Below are 22,365 nucleotides of genomic sequence, written 5' to 3' on the forward strand. Positions count from 1 at the left end.
AGCTGAAGTCGAGTAATATTGAATCAACATTTTTTTTCCTTATATTTTGAAACATCATGTAGAGGAAGCTACGTAGTATAATTTTGTGTATTTTGAATATTATAAACTAAATATAATATTATGTTATTCTGTTGGATATTTGTTGTAAGAAACTTTGTTTTATTTTGAATAAGTAGTGAATTTCATACTTATATTCTCTATTATTTATTTATCTTAAATAAGTATGTGATGTTGAAACAATGTTCTTAGTTCCTTACAAAAAGGGGTCGTGACATACAAGGCTCCCATATCAATAACATATTTTGGTTTGGACATTTGTTAGTATAATCGAACTAAAAAAGGAGCTATTTTCATAATTACTATGCTTGTTGTTAAAATTAAGTTTGCCTGCCTAGGACTTGAGGTTGTCCATTGATTCTTTTTCCTTTTGCTACATTTTGGTTAAAGGGTTGAAGGAAGATAGTGCATCAAGCTGTTCGCAAAGGCTACCTTGATTCTCTTCTCCAGGATCTCAAATGAGAAAATTCTAGAAGATCCCCGACTCCAACTACCATCCATGTATAACCCATACTATATTTAACCAACTGTCCATCCTACTTTTTTTACATTTTTGATAGCTCATTTTTGTCTCAGTAATTTTACACAATTTTTTTTATCATTTATTTCATTTTTTCTTAAGCAAACTCTTTTTTATTTAAATGAAAATGAAATTGGATTCCGTATTAATGAGAGAGTCTATATCCCTAATAAAGACGAATAGTGCATTACATGAGACATTAAATAATTACATTGAATGAAAGAAAGTGGGTTTGAATTCTTAACAAAATTATAATTTTAGGATTTTAGACTCCTCAAAATTTGAGTTTATGTAATCTAATATATGCATAAATTTAACTTTAAATAATTAATTTATCAATTTATATTCATAATTTTCTTATTTATATATTTTTTTAATTTTTTGTTAACATATGTGCCTTTTTAATTTCAACTAATTTTGAATTTGTAATTCAAAGTATTTAATACTGTTCCACGTCGAACATATGAGCTTTTTATTTCAAATTTATTTTCACTAATTTGCAACACTTTTTTTTTGTTGCACATAAGAGGTTAAGAAAAAGTGAAGAAAAACTAACAATTAACCATAACCATAGCTGATAGATAATTAACGAAAACGTGTAAAATAATAAGAGAATTACAGATAAATGCACAACCGTAGGTTGCATTCTAACTCTAATAACTTTTCTCTCAATTTTAAGGACTCATTTTCATTTTTGTAAATAAGACAAAATAAATTTAATCATTTTAGACCTTTATTCGTGTAAGATGAGAGTTCAATGTCAAATATTTTTTTTTTTTAATTTTAATGAAACAATTAACATTGATAAAACAAAATAAAAGAACGTTTATCACTTTAAAATAATATTGACAATAATAAAACATATAAAAGAGCGTTAATACAGAAAATTTATATAGAAAATCGTACATATAATTTTGCTTACTTTGTATTATAGAAAAATAATATTTGATGAAAATAAGAGAGTATTTAGAACTTTGAACGTAAAAAGGGTTAATTAAGGAATGATTCTAATAAATTTTTAACATAATGGTAGTCTTTGGTTTTGGATTAATATTAAGAAATTTATTAAGAAAAAAATGATTAAGCAAATTTTAAAGTTTGAGTTATTGCAATAAAAGGATACATTCGCCCACCATATTCCGGATAAGATTGCAATTCATCGTCAACTTTCCTTTTCCCCCGTGTACGATTTCCTTGTATTTCTCTTTCGGACTTTCAAATGGTTTTGTTTGGTTTTGGATATTGTATTCGATGTTTCCTATGTAATCTTTCATGTTCCAAATTTGAACTTGGTTTTGCTGTTCAGAGTTAATTATCAGCTACCCTTTTGCCAATTGCTTAGTTTGGTGGCATTTGTTCGGTGAATTTGGATCTTTTTATATCAAAGTTTTTTGGGTCAGCATTGTGTGCTCATGGTGGTGAGGTTTAACCCTTTTTGTCTCAGACTCTCTCATCAACCTCAGAACATTGTATATTTCTCTAAACAAGTGACAATTAAGTGCAATTATGGGAAACACATGAAAAGGGGTGAACTTGGAAGGCCCCAGATAGTGTTGCCTTCTGGTTTGGGGAACAGTACTGAAGGGTTGCGTGTGTTTGTGGTGTCCGATTTGCATACTGACTATGCTGAGAATTTGAAATGGGTGGAGTGTTTGTCCTCTGTGAAGCTCAAGAATGATGATGATGTGCTTCTCGTGGCAGGTGATGTGGCAGAGACATATTCCATGTTTGTTGTCACAATGTCTCGTTTGAAAGAAAGGTTTAAGCATGTCTTTTATGTTCCTGGGAATCATGATCTTTGGTGTCGTCGCGAGGGGCAAAATTATGTAAGGTCATTGTACCCTGATCACGAGGTCTAAGTTCATGCATTGTGTAGATTATTTGACACAATCATATTTGTTAGTAGTTAAAACTTTTTGGATTATTGGTTCTTAATGATATTTGTTGCATTGTTAGAGTGCGTTTGAATAACAACTTAATTAAGCGCTTATTGGATAAGATCTATGGTATAAGGAGAATATATCATAAATTAGACCATGAAACTTACTGACATAAGTTGAAAATAGTTTATGAGAATTATAAACTATTTTCATACTCTCTTCCAAACGTGTTCTTAATTTTGTATGCGTAATCATTTTTCCCATGGTTCATGACTGAGTTTATATTTTGAGACACAACAGATGCATGTGACTTGCATTAGGAGAGAATTGTGGCCTAATTCAACCATTATTTGTAAATTGATGCTTTTGGTTTTACTTTGTTAAGAATTATGAATTCTAACTGTGTGTTAAATTTGGCTTTGGCCATGGTTCAGTCTGAAAAATGAGCTGCTATCCCCTTACTTGATTAATCAATAATGCAGAATATCCCTGCAGCTTCAAGGTCAGAACCTAAGTTCTAGACTAGTGACTTTATTTCTGTGTGTGGTGTCACTAGATTGTGGTTTCCATGTAAACTAACTCCCCACCAAAATTTGAAAAAAGAAATGGCAAGGGTTTTAAACTTTGTTTTGGGATGTTATTTTGTTAGTTCCATGAACATTATTTTCAGGTATATTTTTCACATGTTTTCTACCGCATCCTGATTTTCCGTTGGATTTAATTTCACTGGAAATTGCAGATCACTTGATGCGTGTCTTTTTAGACATGATATTGGAAACTTGACTTACTTCTGCTATCCTATTTCGATTAATTTTAATGCTTTGTATCACCTATAAGCTATTGGTGTTTATACTTGTTGAATCCTTTCAATCTTTGTTGCAATACTTTGTTCTGATAAAGATTTTGCTTATTTTTGTTCAGGTTGATTCTCTTGAAAAGCTGAATAAATTGCTTGATGCGTGTAAGAGAATTGGAATTGAGACAAATCCGATGGTTATAGATGAATTAGGAATCATTCCTTTGTTCTCTTGGTACCATGAGGTGATTACTTTTGTAGTGTCATACTGTCAACTTTTAGCTCCTCAATCTTATATACCATATGTTGGACTGAATCCAAAGTTTTCCTTTAGGGCAATTTATTTAAATGCTCAACGTGCTTGTTTCACAGAGCTTTGACAAAGAGAAGGACATAACAGGCTTTCGTATCCCGTCTTTGGAGATGGTGACTATCTTTAACTCCTAGTAAGCCTTTTAGAAAAAGTTGATTGATGATCTCATAACATGCTTGATTTCCTATGGTGCTTGATTGAGGACTGTTGCACATGAACTGAGTCTAATTTCTGTTTTCTGTAATGCGCTTCTGTATGATTTTGACAGTGGGTATGTTATGTTATTCATGAGCAGAATGTCCTATAATCATGATCCCAAAATGATGTTGCGTACTGTTGTATGAAAATACCATGGTTGTGCTGGTTTGGTAATTACTATCTATCACTATGCCGAAATAGTTATCTTAGTGTTCTGAAAGAGTTTGTCTTACGTTTGATAAAAAATTGTGCAGTCATCCCATAACCTTCTTTAATATGGTTGGTTCTTCGATATGAGTTTTTACTATCTATCACTAGGGAGGGAGGGTCATGCTAAGGGCATAAGATTAAGGAGTTTAGCTAGTTGTTTGAGGCTAGGATTTTCAAATCAAGTCCTGATGAAACAATATACTGAGTGACTGTGTTGAGGTTCGCATACCTATTTGTTTTTGGCACATGCCGAGGGATGTAGCGATGAGCCAAGAATACTCAAAGCAAAAATCAAATGTGATATAGACCATGGTAAAGACATGGTACATAAGATAAGAAGAAGCAGAATACCACAGCTTTTCATATAGTGTGTGGAAAGCCTCCCTAAATGTATGCACTATTCAGTTATTTGGTAAGATAGAGCACAAAATCAGAGGAAAGCACTTGGAAGATATCAGCCAAGAGTTTGTGAGAGAGCTGTAATGTGCTCTGATCAATTACATATACAAGATAATGTAGGTTGGTTGTTCTTTTGTTGACTGTTTTTAAAGTTGTTATACAAAAGCAATCTCAAACATTCACTTAACAAGTCAGACTTTTGGGAGAGTTGATCCATAACATGTTATTCAAAGCTTATGATTAAGTGGTCAGGAGTTTGATTCTTGCTGCCGTCATGTTTCTTTTAAAAAAAAATGGATTTAAATTTCAGCAAATGGTAAAATGGGCCTGTGCTTTGTTGACACTTCAAGTACTCTTTCTTGTGAGATTGTCCTTCATAGTGGGGAAGTAGTAAATTAAAGTAAAAAGAAGAGACAATGTTCTTGGGTTTTTTTGGTGTTGGGGATGCCCTTCAATCTAGCATTTATGACATGAATGGAACTAACAATGAGGTTAAATTTTCACTCTATTATATAACTAGGTTCTCAACATACAATTAGGAAAATTATTTTTTTACAGTTCCTTGTGCCTGCTTTTGATCAAGGTCTACATGTAAAGGTTATTGTAGGAAAATTCTTCTTTAATAGCATTTTAGTATTTATATCTTTATATTGCTATATGTTAATCCTAATTTTAGTGCTCAATTAGATGGATATTGATGTAAATCTGTACATTTCCCCCCCTTAGGCATGTAAAGACTTCTATGCCTGTAAGTGGCCCAAGGAACTTTCAAATGGAGATATGTCCCTGGCTTTACATTTTGATGCCATGAATGATAAACAAATGGAAGTGATAAAAGAGATTCAGATGACATGCAATCACATCATTACCTTTTCTCACTTTGTTCCCAGGTGATTATTCTGTCATTTAAACTGTAACTTCATTACTTTGCTTAAATAATCAATTATCATTGCTTCTATGCATGTATGATGTATTGTTTGAATAGAGGTGGTATAAGTTATAACAACATATGTAAACATGTTATGAGAAATGATTATGATGCAGTAGTCCTTTACTCCATTATTGTTTCCCTAAACTTGTATAGGAATTAATTATTGTGCAGTGTTTAATTGACAACATATGTAAACATGTTATGAGCATGTTTGATTTCTGTTTTACAAACAGTTTTCTATTTTTAAAAAATAAAATATAATATAAATTTGTATTAGATTTTATTTTTGAAAACAGAAAACTGTTTTTAAAACCAAAATCAAACATGCTCTTAATTCCCCCTTTTTAGTTCTTTCATTACAAGACTTTGGTTTTCTGGAGAAATTGAAAGTGTTTGTAGATTTGATACACATTACCTGATTACATGATACGGGTTGTTGTGTAAAATATTTTGGATGATTGGCTTGAAATTTTTGTACCGGTTACTTGTGTAGTCTATGGTGCTATTTGATGTGGCCATCTGCTCTCTTATATATTGGCCCTGCATCATGTAAAGGAGAGCTCACTCCTTAAAAACAAAATGATGAAGCTATGTGATCTTGCAATTCTGAACTGAAGATAATTGGTTCAAAATTTTTTGCCTAGTTTTCAATCTGTAAATGATGCAAGGAAAAGTAAACAAAAACAAACAAACAAGAAGGAAAATAAAAGGAAGATTTGTAAAACATGTTGGTGGTGTTCCTAATTTCTAAAATGGGGGAGGCTAAGATAATGACTCTATAATCCACTTGGTGACATGTTATCTTATGGACACCAAAATTTATATAAAGGAAAATGGCCTATAATGCATGATTGCCATGATGAAAAGCTACAACAAGTTGTGACCTAACACCATAAGGCAATGCTATTTTGTGATATGTCTCCTGGTGCTTGTGGAGCAACTTAAAGTGCATCACTAGTGTGTTTGTGTCACTTCAAGAGATGAACAATATGTTGATTTGTTCTGATTATATTGCTTGTGTATGCTTTCATGCTTCACAGGCAGGAACTTTGTCCCGAGAAGAGGATGTTATTTTATCCCAACCTTCCAAAAATAATTGGTTCAGACTCTCTTGAACATCGAATAAGGTTTATACATGGGGCTAAGGGAAGGAGGAATGCATCTTCTTGTCATGTGTTTGGTCATACTCACTTCTGTTGGGATGTTGTTATTGATGATATCAGGTATTTTAATTTTATTTTATATATCATTATTATTATTATTTACTTTTGCTTAAATGAGAGTGAAAATTGTGGAATTTCATGAATGATACTGTATTAGGAACTTCTTTGATGTTTATCATGCCTTAAAATCACAAAAATAAGTTTAGTTAATAATAAATAACCGATGCTGTTCTTTAGACGTTTTTTTTTTTTTAACAGTTTGAGTTGGCATAGAAAATTTGTTAGTGCTATTTCTTTAATAACTATAGGAATCAATGAAATTCTCAGTTTTCTTTAATCCAATTGCTATACATTGCTACATGCTTTTGACACAATTGCAGATATGTACAAGCACCCTTAGCATACCCAAGGGAAAGAAAGAGAAGAATGAATGGAGGTGAAAATTGGCTACCATTTTGCCTTTATGCTGACAAGAAATTTTCTGATAGGCTCAACCCTTGCTATTGGTCTGATTATTACTCTGCCAACCCCAGGACGCCAAATAATACTGAACTTGCTCCTTGGGTCGCTAGATTTTACAAGAAAACAGAAAATATAGATGTCTAGTGTTTGACTATTGACATTATTAAGTTAGATTCATTCATAATTTTTTGGATATAAAAGAAGATTGTCCCTCTAATATATTGTTTGCTTTTTATTGGAATATTAGTTTGTGTTTAGGATAAATAGCATGCGTATTTGACAATGAGGAAGTCATACTCCAATACAAGTAAAAAACACGTTTTATTTCATTTATCAAAAACAAAACCACGTTTTGTTTCGTCCTATTCTAAAAGGAAGAGCTTATTTATAAAAAAATCTCTTATTAGTCTCAAGTTATTTTTCAACTTCAAAAAAATAAAAACCTTGCCAAATAAATTGTGTATCTAAAGTCATTAACACATCTACTAAATATTACATTAATTTGCTTGCAAGTATGCGGATGCCAATTACAATACAAAATAGGGTTTCACATTTTATTCAATATGTGTAGAAGACAAAATACAACAGCTACACACATACTAGGCACTCGGAGTTGAAACCCCAAAAACAGAAAAATAAAAATGCATATGCAAGAGCTATTAGACAACTCAAGCAGAAAGGTAGTAAAAATAATAAAAAAGATAACACAAGCATACCCTTATATTTTAATAAATACACAAACGCAACTAGTAACACGCCTATTTTGATACACAAAAGCAACTAGTAATCTTCAGGAGCCAATGGTTGGTGTGTATGAGGGGGCTCAGTTGGGATCACAACATATTCATACAAGAGTGCTGCCAGTGCTGCCCCAATCAATGGGCCCACCCAGAAGATCCAGTGGTAGTGCCATCTCCAGCCCACCAAGGAAGGCCCAAAAGCCAGTGCTGGGTTCATGCATGCCCCATCAAATGCCCCACCAACAAAGATGTTTGCCCCAACAATGAGCCCAATTGCTAAAGGTGCAATGTTGCTAACAGCACCCCTTTTTGGATCAATTGCAGTGGCATATACTGTGTACATAAGCCCAAATGTCATGATAATCTCAAGTATAAGCATGTGTACAGCTCCAACCCCCGGAGCCACATGGAACCCTGATGGTCTCTACAAACAAACAACCATAACCTGTCAGATTTGATTGAAAGTTCAATTTTTTTTATGTCAATAATATCCAATTTTGTAGTTACCACATTAGACTACAATAATCAGCCACAATAACATATCAATTTTCCCCACCTAGTGGTTTGGTTGCTAAATTTTGTGAGTATATGTTTACAATCTTGTAGTTGATGAATGACACTATGACGATTAATGATGAGTTTGTCTCTAGTTTTTTTTTTTTTAAATGATCTAGTAGCTAAAATATTAAAAATAATATTTTTTCAAACTTTTGAAATAATATTTCTCAAAATTAATTTACAAATTGAATATATTTTTATCCTTTAAAATATGTGGGATATATCACAATATATCAATATTAATTTATATAAACTTTTGTAACATATGTACCAAACATGTGTCAAGTGTTAAATTTATGTCACATATTATTAATTCTTTGTATTCATCATCCTTAATGAATCAAGTAAGTTTGTTTTTCTTTGTAAAATTGGTTCTGAAAAAGTGGGATATGATTTACCATGTTATTAGTGACAAGCCTGAGTAAGAGTGCAGCAACTATAGAACCCAAAAGTTGAGCAATCCAATAGTATATGGCACGAAGCACAGAGATCCTGCCCCCAAGAAGAGCACCGAATGTCACAGCCGGGTTGACATGGCCACCAGACACATGCATGCTAGCAGACACTACAGCAAAGAGAGCAAAGGCATGTGCAAGTGCAATTGCCACTAATTCACTTGCTGAGAAAGCTGCATCCTTGTAAATCTTAACTGCCGCAAGGTGAAAGCATACAAATCACCCTCACCATTCACCATGCATGCATAAAAAATAACTAGCATATTCATAACATGCATGTATAAGATGATAATAAATTAGTTACTTAGTTAGATATTAACATAAAAGTACAAAGATCCAAATCAAAATCTAACCTACAATAAATATGTGTGTGTGTGTGTACTTTTCATCTTTATAAATATGAACAAATTTAATTTTAAAATTTTAAAAATATTTTAATTTATAAATTTTAAATTTATTAACAATAGTATCTCTATTTTGTAATAATATGATATGTAACGATGTGATCTCAAATTGAGATAATAAAAAAATAGCATGTATAAATACATACTATGCTATGAATAAATGATAATATAAAGTGTTTTTAAAAAGTTAAAAATTTATAAAAATCAAACCCAACAAAAAAATAAAATAAAATTTAATCATGCTAGAAGTATATTTTACTTCTATGAAATGACAAGATTATTTCTAGTTATTTAAGTATAAACTAAGCTCGTTAAGCATGCAAGGAGAGATTGAGTATGTACAAACCCAAAGCAAGGCCAGAGCCTTCTCCAGCAAAGACAAAGATGAGAGTGGAGGCAAATTCAGCTAAAGTGGCCCTCATGGAGTCAGGATGAGTGGCCTCATCTACCCTTCCAAAAGCATATCTACGAGTTGACATCACTACAAACCTTTCTCTACAATTTCCTTAGGACTACCAATCAAGATGAAAGTTCTTGATCCAACTGAGATTGTGTTGAGACTATTTCAGAAAAGGGTCTTCTTAATATGTGACAAATGAAGTTGAAAGGGGAAATTTGAAAGGTGGCAAATTTTGGAGCAATTGAGGCTAAAGGAGGACCTTTTGCATGGCTGAAAAGTGGAGTGATTGTGCTTATATGAGGAAACTAGGTGTTGGATTTAGGTGAGACACCTAAGTCTGTGGAATGCTAAATGGTTGACACGTGGTGCTATGCGTTGGCTGCTTTTTACAATTTGTGTCGTTCTTTATTTTCTACACATATCTATCAATTTACAACAATCACCTTTGTTTGGTTGCAAGGGTTATGTTGATCCTGATTTTCTCAACAAGGACAAAAACCAAAGTGTAGCTACCAGCTATGTCTTGCGGTTACGGTTTAAGAGCCTTGTCTGATTCCTGTATTGAAGTATGAGTTTTCTTTTTATTAATGCTACATGAGGAAAACTAATTATATTCTATTTTTGTATCATTAAATGTAAACATTACTCCTGTTTATTGTTATACATCAACAGATTGTATTAACTACATAAAGAGTTTAAGAAGTTTTACTAATTAATTACATAATTTCACAAAAATTATCTGTACAATATTTTCCTTCATTTATTAATGCTGGATCTTACTCAACCTGTCAAAAGCAGAGGTTGCAAATTATTCCTGTGGATGAGGTGGACGTTTCCATGCATAACTTTGCTTGTGGAGTGTATCGCATGTGAAGAAGCTTGACTGGCCCAAAATCTTTGACCCAGTTCAAGTCCATCATATTCTCTGACAAGTTCTTGGGTTTGGTTAATTCTGGCATTTAATTTTTTTATGTGCTAATATTACACTTTAACTACTAGAAATGACCTCTTTCTCTTCAAACCCAAATGCTTAACTGAGTGTGTATGATCTTTTTTTCAAATGGTATGATCGAACGGAAAGGATAAACATTCTTTCATCCAATAAATAGCTCAACATAACTCTGAGAAAAAAAAAAAAACCGTACAACTGGAAAGGAGATTCTTGATGATTTTGAATAAGACATTTTCAATCTCAACTATAAATAAATTGATACTTTTTTTCTATTTGGTACAAATTCTATCACCATGTCTTCTAATCCTTACTAGTGTGTCTTCTAATGTAAATATATATATATATATATATATATATATAAAGAAAAAGAAAACAATGGAAATAATTTTTCAATGTCAAAGAGATTTGTATCTCTTCTGTAAAAAATGTTCTCCGTACATACTGTTATATGCAATTGTTAAGCATTATCTCATTTGGATAATGTGTCATATGAATTAAGTGTTGAGATGCTCTTCATGCAAGACAAAAATACATCCTGCTGCAGTGACTTCATTTTCTTTCAGTCATTCTCTTTTTTCATTTGCTCTATCTCTTCTATTCTCATCAAAACTAGACTCATTTTAGGCCGTTTCTCTGGTGTCATATCTGTACACTCCAGAGCCAACTCTGTTAGCTTCAACATTGCATCATGTCCTTCTCTTTCTGCTAGTATTTCTAAATCCAATATATCTGTGGACCAATCATTGTTCACCACTGTTCTTACCCAATCTGAAAGATCATTATTGGTTGTTTCTTCAATTTCACCAATGATCTGACCAGGAATTTTGCCAGTTATTATCTCTAGCATAATGATACCAAAGCAATAGACATCAGCTTTGTTTGTTAGCTTCTTCCCTTTAACAAATTCTGGTGACCTTTTTATGGCTAACTTTTCTGCATTCTTTCTAATTGGGAGTAGAGGTAAAAAGCCATAGTCTGTGAGCTTGGAATGATAACCTTTGCTATCTTGATGGATTAGGACATTGGATGATTTGAGGTTGGCATGAGGGACCTTGTGAGAAGGCAAAGAATGATGAAGAAAAGCAAGACCCTTTGCAATGTCTTTGATAATGGTTAGTCTTGTGGTCCAATCAAGAGGTATTCTTCCCATTCCTCTACCCTCTAGCACCAGAAGATTATGAGTTAGTGTATTAATTCAGTTAATTTTGTGTTAAGGAAGGAAAGAATAAACAAAACTAACCATGTAGGAGTTCAAACAAAGTTCCATCAGAGATAAGTTCATATATGACCAACTTTTGTTCCTCTGAATAATAAAAGGAGATAATTTCTACAAGATGTTCATGCTTCATCTGTCCTAGCAATTGCATCTGGTGGAGAAATTCTTTCTTGCTCACTTCATTCATGTGGCTCAGTCTCTTTACTGCAACAACAGTTCCAGATTCAAGTGTTGCCTTGTATGTAATACCCAAATTCCCTCTTCCTAGCACTTCTGCTGATGCCCTTAATAAGTCATCCAAGTCAAAAACTGGCAATTTCTTGTTGGAAAATTCCAATTGGCCTAATCTTTCAGAAACATCACTGTTCGCTGCCATCCTTTTTGCCCATGCCCCAAAAACATAATCTATAAGAGAAATATAAAAATGTCAAAACATTTGGAAATCCTGAACCAGGTTGAAACTTCACTTTACTTTATGACATTATAGGTTTATTAGGCGTATGTTTTTCCCATTTTTTTCATCCTAGAAAGCTTACACAAATAGCATTATAGTTAGCTGTTAAGAAAACAAATGGTAGGATTGACATGTATGAGATCTATCTTACTTGCTGAATCATTTCTTGTTGCTTCTTTTTCACTTGCTCGTCTTTTAGGAAACAAGAAAGCAATAATGATCAAAGAAAGAAGAACCACTGCAGCTGCTACACTAATCAAAGCAATAATCCACACTTGAAGCTTCTTATGTTTTTTCACTGCTGGGCTAGGTGGAATAACACCAGGAGGTGGTGCTGGAAATGGGGCTGGAGCAGGAGCAGGAGGTTCAACTGGACACAACTTATCCAATGGCTTTCCACAAAGATCTGAATTATTGTCAAATGAACTCTCAGGGAACCTTTGGAGCACAGAAGTTTCAGGAATCTTTCCTGAAAGATGATTATATGACACATTGAAACTTGACAATGATGGTTGATCAAAGGGTGGAATTTGACCATCTAAGTAATTTTCTTGCAGCTCCAAAACTTGTACACTAGGCAATTCAACATACTCCACAGGAATTGACCCTGAGAAATGATTAAAAGAGAGTAAGGCTTGTTGCAAAAACATCAAATTCTTAAGACTTGGCAGTGGACCAAAAAGTTCATTGCTTCTCAAGTCAAGCTGGTTCAAGAAAGTTATGTTTTGAAGGAAAGTAAGAGGTAAATAGCCACTAAGGTTAACTTCTACAAGAACAATTTGAACAACATGCCAATTGGAACATGTGATACCAAGCCATCTACTTTGATTGTCTATACAAGGAGGGCCTGTCCAATTCCCATGCAAATTGACAGAAGAATTTAAAGAATCCCTTATGAGCATCAAAGCATCTCTTTCTTGTGGATAGAACTCCTCAATTTCAATACACAAGACCATGTTTAATGACACAAACAACAAAATCACATAACAAAAGCTTATGTTAAAGACCAAGCTCATGATGGTGAATGCAGAAAACAGCTTATCATGGGTTTTAGAACCAATCAAGCAGTGTGAATAATATCACACCCTCTTTTGTTGATCATAAGATTACTGTTTGACGAAGTTGACAAGGTAAAGGTTGTGCTGAGATGTTGATCATCATAATGTTGGACACGAGCGGTCTGAACAAGGTTTTGCATTTTCTTTGTCATTATTATATTATATTAATATATTATACTAATTATAGTGACGCAAGGTGACAGCTTTCATATAGGATCTTGCATGATATATTTTTTTACTTTCTTATTTGATTACTGAGTTGTTCATTAATAAGAAATATGCTTGTTGTTTCAACTAGAGTGACTTCGTGGGAAGCAAGGAATGTCAATGATCATTAATTTGGACATTTTTCTTGGTTCCTTACCCTGTCAACCTTATTTTATCCAATTGTTTGTTCCAACACTCTAAATGCATTTTCTCTAGGTGGTTGGCCATAGCAGCCCAAAATTTATGGTTGGTACTTGGTAGAATAGCATGATTGTTATACACATGATTTTATAGGGATAAAGATAAAATGGTTTGAAAATATTTCTTATGAAGTGCCTAAAAACGTAAATGTATTGATTGGGGTTATTTAAGTTACCCCAATAAATAATCCCATTGTTTTTTTTATCAATTACATATATCCCCTCCACTAAAAATAATCATATTTAAATTGGATAACATTATTATGAGCGATAAAACTCTTTATTTGAATAAATAATTTTATGTTAAGTAAACTAATAAGTTTTTGTCTATAAAAATAAATGTACTTTTTTATATAAAATTTTAACTTTATTAATTTACCTAAAATAGAATTATTTATCTTATAAGATAACTTAGACAAACCTGTATTATTTTGGTAAAAATTAATTTAGGAGTTGGATTGGACCCATCGAATATGATCAGTTGAAATCTGATTGGTCAAATCTCAATTGTCACTTTTCATAAAAATAATTTTGGAACTAAATAGCGTTACTGATTTTGGAGACATTGTATTACGTTGTTTATTTGAATCAATTTCAGTTTAAAAAATGTTACAAAGGAAATTAATTAACAGATATATAATGTAAATAAAAATATTTATTACGGAAACTTCATGGCTCCAATTTTATTAATAGTGCGTTGAGAAACAAATGATCGTGTCTATTAAAATATTAATGTTAACAATTTTCTAAAAGTGGCTCAAAGAGCAGCTCAGTGTGCTGTACCAATAATTGTGAAGACTTAATCCAATTTCAAGGCTAAAAATAACAAAGGTTTCGTGGAAGATAAACTAAATTTTTAATTAGTCGCCATCAATTTGTGGATACGCATTCTATTAATCAATTTGATAATGCCATCACTTCAGCCTATAATTGGGCTATAGAATCATTTATTGATGATTATTATAGTAATCGAAATATTATTTCACATTTGTCTTGTCGCATGGCTCTTGCTAAATTGTATCTACGCTTACTAAATTAGTATAGATAATCGAATTATACTTAATAATGTTTTGATTAGACTTTTACTTTAACTTTTGAGATTTGCTTTTTCCAATGTTTTTATAATCCCTGTTAGGGCATTTGTTTATTTTTTTGTTTGTAAGATGCATTTGTTTCTTTATAGTTAGTTTTATCTTAACCATATTGTAAGTATATGAGAGTTTAAAATCAATTTTAGGATTAGGCATAATACGTTTTCTAAGATGTAACATTCTCTGTATGTGTATGCTTTTTTCTTCCCTGTTCCAAGATGCTTAGTCAAATTTAGATCAAAGAATTATTTTGCTCTTCATTAATTATATTACACTTAAGAAATAATTTAAGTTTTTTTTCTTTTACCTTTTCCTTTTCATTGGTCAGTGAAGCCTAAAAAAGGTTTTATAAAAAAAAGTATATACTTGGAAGTAAAGATTTTTTTTTGTAAAATTAATCTAATATAATGAAAAAATTATATTACCATCAAGGATTAGAGATATATCATCTAGTTAAGGGTAACTAGGATAAATTTTGCATTTTTCTAAACCTTTTCCCTCACCACTATTGTTACCATTAATTATTATTTTTTCTAAAAAAGGGCTTAGGTAGTGTGTTTTACATCTGGTTTTATAAAAGGTTTTAAGAAATTTATTTAAATATAAATATACTATTGTCTAACTTTATTAAAAGATTGTTTAAACTTAGACTATTCACAATCTTTATTTTTTTTTCAAAATTATCAAAGCACACCTTCTTTTGAAAATAACGTGTCATTTTGAAAAAGGTTAAAAAATACGAGTCAACCCTCCTTTTTCTTGTGCTTCTAATTTTTTCTTTCAACACAGAATCTTGGCTATGAATATTTGCAAAGAGAGCAGAGAGAACGAATAAAAATATGGTTTTGAGCTAGTTGGGTTTTCATGGATAAGAGGCTCATTGGATTTGTTTCAAGTTTGGTAGTAATGCTAGGCCCGTTGAATTTGTGTACAATCTACTAAGAGGTCTGACAATAAAAAAAAGTACCAAGTGAGATGGCTAGAACCAACCACCCAGAAGAGGAAGACGACGTATCTCTAAAGGTAAAGGTATGTTTAGAATAGTAAGTTTGAAAGAGAAGAATATATTTTAAAATTAAAAAATTATTTATTATTTATTATGATTATATATTAAACTTATATTAATATCTTAATTTATATATTTTGTTTTAAAAAATAATTAATTTTAAATATATTTATTTAAAATATAAAATATTTTTATTTTCCTTTCCTCTCAAACTTCTTCTCAACTAATTCTTAAAAATACTCAAAGATTAAGAAAAATAGTCTATATATCATCCACTCATGTTGTACAACTTCACCACTATCTAAATCAACACTAATCTCATCACTAACAACAAAAATCTCAACACTAGCACTTGTATTCACACTACCACTTACTTTTACTCTTACTACTTCTTTACCATCTTCTTCTCCTTCTTTCAACCTTACTTTTGTCATTTGCAATGTCTTTTCTAAACCCCACCCTTTCCCCTTTAATACTACCCTAATTTCACTTTGTTTTTTCCTTCATAACTTTTGAAAGGGAGTTACAAGTTAAGCATTGCCAATTGCAAAGTGGTATACTCTCGCACCATATTAACATGACTAGCCAAATCCAATGGAGGCTAAACAAAATCATTGGTATCAAATACGAAGGTTGCACCTAAACCTATCAATGACTTTGAGTCACCATTGAAACTCCAAACTTTGGCATCATGTTACGACTCACGAAAATAAAGCAATAGAACCAAGGATTAAAAGTGCACTTTCATGGGCGACTAATTATATTATTTAACAGATGATAGAATTTCCTTTAGTTAGTTATGTTATCTTATCTTTAGCTTAGCTTATTTTAGATTTAGTTATTTACATATATCATTATTAGTTTATCTTAAAGACACAAGATTAGGATTTAGTTAGCTTGTGTCTTTATAAATAAGTCTATTATGCAACTTTCAATGGCATGAGCAATCTGAATTAATTTAAGAGATTGTCTCTTATGGAGTTTCGGAGCTTGACTCAAATAAAGGTCTAACATTGGTGCTTTCATTGACTTGTTCCATGGCTAACTGAACTTGACGTAGCAAAACTGAGAGTGAGTTGTCTCGTATTGAGGCACAAAACTCAAGTTTCCAAGAGCGCATGGAAGCACAAATGACCCAATTTATGTCTCTGTTACAGAAGAAGAAATCAGATGATGAAGACCTTGACGTCGAATCTACACACTCGATTCCGCACAGCCCGCTGCGTTCTTCCATTGCACACATATCCACCAAAGATTTCAAGATTGATCTTCTTAAGTTCGACGAAACCGATGTCGATGATTGGGTTTTTTGTTTAGAGGAGTATTTTTATGTTGCAAAAACTCCCTTGGAGCAACGTATCAAAGTTGCGAGTTTTCACATGATAAGACCTACCTACGCTTGGTACAAGTGGATGATCCGTAATGATTACACTTAAGATTGGACAATCTTTGTTGACACGTTATACAAACGTTTTGGCTCAAACCTGTACACCAACCTGCAAGAAGCACTCAAGGAATTGAAACAACAAGGCACAGTAAAAGAATATCAAACCCAATTTGAGGCTCTCTCCACTAGAGTCAATGGCTTGACAAAACAATGGCTTGTTAGCGTCTTTATGGCTGGTCTCAACGATTACTTAAAGTGTCAATTACGGCTGGCCAAACCACCGTCTTACCATGAGGCACTTGCTCTAGCCTTGCTCCATGAACAATATTACGCCGCTTTACAACAATCATTGAAACAATTGTCAGATTTTTCTCCTATTTCTACTCGACCCAATACATTCCGAACCCCTGCCACACAACCAGCTACAACCCCTGTCAACCGGCCACCTGCTTCGAACTCTACCTTTTCCAACAAGAACCGTGACTTTTCCTCCATGTCGATCCCACAAACTCTTGTCGCCAGCCAAACAATGACTAAACCTTCGTATAAACGTTTTACTACAGTAGAGTTGCGTGAATGGTGTCGTTTAGGACTTTGTTATTATTGCAATGAGAAATACAATCCATCGCACGATTGTCAGGCCAAGTGTCATATCCTATTAGCGCCTACTGATTTGGTAAATGTATGCCACGACTTGTTAGATGGTGATGCACTTAACGATACAGCCATCGATGGAATGGAGATTCCAGAAATCAGTTTTAACGCCCTATCAGGAGAATATAGTCCTTGTACGTTACGATTGAAAGGGACTTTCCAAGAACATACCCTTAACATATTGGTGGATAGTGGCTGTTCATTCAATTTTATAAAACCTGAGGTTGCTCGCCGTTTAAGTGTTCGCGTCACGGATATTGAACCATTCAAAGTTTTTGTGAGTAGCAACAAATTTATATGATGCAGCACCTGCAACTATGATGTTCCGATTTTAGTGCAAGGCATTTCTTTTCCAGTTGATCTCCACCACTTAGAAATCTCTAGTGCTGATATGATTTTTGGTTTATTCTGGTTACAAAGCTTGAGTCATGTGCTGACCGACTACAACCGATTAACAATGGAATTTGATTATCACAGGACTCCTATCATTATGCATGTTGAGCACTTGTTAAGTCCTAACCCAATCAAGAATCGCTGCATTAACCATATACTCCTTCATGATGATATTGCCTCATTGTGCACTATGCAATTTTGCTAGACAGATAAATCGAGTTCTACTTTTTTGCCAGTAGTTCAAGAATTGTTGACAGAATATGCTGTTATTTTTCAGGAGCCTAAGGGTTTACCACCTGCCAGGGATATTTCGCACCACATTCCTTTGCATTCAAATTCAAACCAATGTAGATCAGGCCTTATAAATATCCTCACTTTCAAAAAATGAAAATTGAACGTTTGGTGACTAAAATGCATAAGTTTGGTATCATTCGTGACAGCACAAGCCGTTTCTCTTTCCCAGTACTCCTGGTCAAAAAAAGGATGGCTCCTGATGATGTTTCTGTATACACTATTGTTGGGTTGGACTCGCAAATATGTGTCCAAAAATTTCAAATTTTCAAGCTCATTTTTTTCACTTAATTGAGGGGAGTGAGAAGTCAAAATTGGAGTGTTTTTCCCCCGCAGCATTTGGTATGGTGTATTTTACAGAGAAACATTAAAAAGAGAGAAGGGAAGTGAGGGAAGAAAGAAGCTCCAGACCAGCTACTCTATTTCTATGATATCTGATTTGTTCACCGTTAGATCGGGCTGAAAATTTTACAGAATGTTTGTAACACAATGTTATTCGTTCTGACCGTTCGGATTATTATTTTGAGGTTTGAGGTTGGAGATATTTTCTTCTTACAGAAGCCCTAATTTTTGGTGACTCTGCACAGACTAGTCGCAGAGAAATCTTTATTTCTCCTTAATTAACCGTTGGATCGAGCTGAAACTTCGACAGCAGTTCCCAGACATATGGTTATTGGTTCTGACCATTGGGATTATCGATTGGAGGTTTTGTATGAGAGAAATTGTGTCTAAACAGTAGTCCTATTTTGTGAGATATTCTCTCTTTGGTTCTTCATTGTAAACTTTATTGCTTTGTTGATATTGGCTGGCCGTTTGCATGAATTTTTGCACTTGATTGAACACTCTTGTACTCCTTATTTGATTATAGTGGAGCTTGATTGACTGACTTGAACCCGTGGGTTTTTACTTCTCACATTAAGAGGATTTTCCCACATAAATAATTCTGTGTCTTTGTGTTTGTTGCTGTCATTTGTTATTGTTGTTGCTCCTCACAGGTTCTTGCAAGTTTGAGGAATTGTTTCCGCTGCTTACTTTAGATAATTGTGTTCTTGTGTTTGGTTTTCTCCATCAACTATCATATGGCCAAAATGCCATTACCATTTGTGATTCTTTTTCGATGCCTACAATTAAGGAGACTTTTGATGAATTCACCAAACTAGATTTACATTCAGGATATTACCAAATTCATATGGAGGAAAGTGACATACATAAGACAACTTTTCATACTCATAGCGGTCACTACGAATTTTTGGTCATGCCATTTGGACTTACCAATGTTCCAGCTACTTTTTAGGCTACCATGAATCAAATCTTTCGACCTTTCTTGCATAACTTTGTAACTGTCTTCCTTGACGATATTTTGATCTACAGCAAGAATTGAGAGGACCATCTTCAACATCTTCAATTGGTTCTGGAGACACTACGAACTCATTCTCTTTTTGCCAAGCTTACTAAATGTGATTTTTGCAAAGACTCAGTGCATTATTTGGGACATGTCGTATCAACTAAAGGTGTGGAGGTCAATAACTCCAAAATTGACACTATCTTATCTTGGCCATTACCCCACACTATCAAGCAGTTACGGGAGTTTCTAGGTATCACTGGTTACTATCGCCGCTTTGTACAGGGCTATGCCACCATTACTTTTCCCCTGACAGAGATGTTGAAACGCGACAATTTTCATTGGACACCTGAATCCGAAACGACATTCAAGTTACTTAAGCAAGCTCTGACTTCGACACCAATACTCGCTCTTCCAAATTTTTTGCTTTCATTTGAGGTTGAGACTGATGCTAGCACTAAGGGAATTGGAGCGGTTTTGACTCAACAAGGTCATCCATTGGCTTTCTTTAGTAAGAAGCTTTCACACCACATGAGCAACGCATCCATTTACGTGCGTGAACTCTATGCTATAACACAAGCGATTGCGAGATGACGACATTAGTTATTGGGAAGAAAATTCACCATTAAAACAAACCATAAGAGCTTGAAAGAGTTGATGTCGCAAGTAATACAAACTCCCGACCAACAATACTATCTTACTAAACTCTTGGGGTATGAATTTGACATTGTCTACCGTCTTGGGAACACAAATTCTGCTGTAGATTCCTTATCTCGATTGCCAGCTGAACATTATCATATTTACACTCAAGTGGAAAGCACAATTATATCAGAGTTACAGAATGCCAATACATTGGAGCCCGAATTCCTTAAGTTCCATGCACTTCATTGCCAGAACCAGCTCCCTCTGGATTTTGAGGTTTATAACAATATTCTTTTGTATTGTTCTCGATAATACATCCCACGAGACTTTCCTTTAGTGACCAAGGTGTTGTACGAAGTTCACTCTACCCCCACAAGGAGGACATGCAGGAGCCTTAAAAACATATAAATGAGTGGCGAAACAATTTTACTGGAAAGGGATGAAGCAAGCAGTGGAAAAATATGTGGCGGCATGTATTCAATGCCAACAAACCAAGAACATCACTACCAAGTCTCAAGGCCTTCTTCAACCTCTGTCGATTCCCACTACTCCATGGACAGAAATTTCAATGGACTTCATCGTCGACCTTCCTTCTTCTAATGGATTTACTGTAATCTTTGTTGTGGTAGATCGTTTGACTAAGACAGTACATTTCATGCCTCTCAAGACTAGATTCACAGCGAAGATTATGGCTATTGTATTCTTAGACTATATAGTTAAATTACACGGGTTTCCGTAGGGCATCGTTTCAGATAGAGATCCATTTTTCGGATAGAGATCCATTCTTTTTAAGTGTTTTTTGGCGTCAACTCATGTGTTCAGGTGGGATTAATCTTCGTTGCCTCGAGCGGTATCTTTGAGTTTTTGCTTCCGATCATCCACATAAGTGGCATACACACTTACCTTATGTGGAGTTAAATTATAATACTACGTATCATATTGCCATAGAGATGACCCCCCATCAAGCATTATACGATTCTAACCCAAGGTTGTTGCCATCTTATACGCCATGCAAGACATCAGTAGACGAGGTGGACTCCATGCCGATCGATTGACAAGAAATTCAGGGTGCACTACAAGCTAATCTGACTAGAGCACAAACTTGAATGAAAAAAATATGCCGACTCTAAACAATTTGACAAGAATTTTGAAGTGAACCAATGGGTGTGGGTAAAATTTCACGCTTACCATCAACAATCTGTTGCTCGCAGACTCTACTTTAAGCTTTCTAAGCGGTATTTTGATCCTTTTCAGATCTTGGAACGCATCGGCAAGGTGGCACACTGACTAGATTTGCCATCTAATAGCCGAATTTCTCCAATTTTTCATGTTTCCTTACTGAAGACTTACTCGGGTCCAACTCGTCCTGCTTCCATCATGTGCGATGACCTTCTGAAACATCAGTTACCTACACCATAGGCTATCATTTCTGAACATAATTTCCCAACTCCAGAGAAAAATCAATACCAAGTTTTGGTCGAATTAGCTAACAAGCCACGCGAAGAAGCTACTTAGAAGTCATGAGATATTTTAGTCAACCTCTAAGGCAGCCCTTGAGGACAAAGTCCTTTTCCATGGGAGGGGTAATGTTATGACTCACAAAGATAAAACAACACAACTAAGGATTAAAAGTGCATCTTCATGGGCAACTGATTATATTGTTTAGCAGATAATAGAATTTCCTTTTGTTGGTTATGTTATCTTATCTTTAGCTTAACTTATTTTAAATTTAGTTATTTATATATATCATTATTAGTTTCTCTTAAAGACACAAGATATTAAAATTCTATTAACTTATGTCTCTCTAAATAAGTTTATTATACAACTTTCAATTACATAAACAATTTAAATTAATTTAAGAGATTATCTCTTATAAAATTTCAAAATTTGACTCAAATAAAGCTCTAACACATCAATTACCTTATCCCCTCTCTTGTTTCAGCTTTCATTCAAGATAGTGGCATTGTCATAAAACATCTAATGTTA

General features: G+C 33.7%; 3 protein-coding genes across 3 annotated transcripts; 1 reads left to right on the top strand and 2 right to left on the bottom strand.

Annotated features, from left to right (window-relative positions):
* The first annotated feature begins 1,811 nt into the window (after positions 1–1,811).
* Positions 1,812–7,123, top strand: LOC113867939. The gene is made up of 6 exons (XM_027503450.1): positions 1,812–2,403; positions 3,379–3,498; positions 3,626–3,679; positions 5,100–5,263; positions 6,345–6,527; positions 6,848–7,123. The coding sequence occupies exons 1-6, from the start codon at positions 1,990–1,992 to the stop codon at positions 7,071–7,073; spliced, it is 1,161 nt and encodes a 386-aa protein (XP_027359251.1). The 5' UTR covers positions 1,812–1,989; the 3' UTR covers positions 7,074–7,123.
* A 586-nt stretch (positions 7,124–7,709) lies between these two features.
* LOC113867425 (probable aquaporin TIP-type alpha) lies at positions 7,710–9,565 on the bottom strand. Its single transcript, XM_027502745.1, has 3 exons — positions 9,433–9,565; positions 8,626–8,876; positions 7,710–8,093 (listed from the first exon to the last, which is right to left on the bottom strand). The coding sequence occupies exons 1-3, from the start codon at positions 9,563–9,565 to the stop codon at positions 7,710–7,712; spliced, it is 768 nt and encodes a 255-aa protein (XP_027358546.1).
* A 1,432-nt stretch (positions 9,566–10,997) lies between these two features.
* LOC113868180 (probable leucine-rich repeat receptor-like protein kinase At1g68400) lies at positions 10,998–13,124 on the bottom strand. Its single transcript, XM_027503783.1, has 3 exons — positions 12,260–13,124; positions 11,679–12,059; positions 10,998–11,599 (listed from the first exon to the last, which is right to left on the bottom strand). Exons 1-3 carry the CDS (start codon positions 13,122–13,124, stop codon positions 10,998–11,000), a joined length of 1,848 nt encoding a protein of 615 aa, XP_027359584.1.
* Positions 13,125–22,365: the final 9,241 nt, after the last annotated feature.

The sequence above is a fragment of the Abrus precatorius genome, unplaced genomic scaffold (genome assembly GCF_003935025.1).
Source record: "Abrus precatorius isolate BTA unplaced genomic scaffold, Abrus_2018 Scaffold5, whole genome shotgun sequence".
NCBI lineage: Eukaryota > Viridiplantae > Streptophyta > Magnoliopsida > Fabales > Fabaceae > Abrus > Abrus precatorius.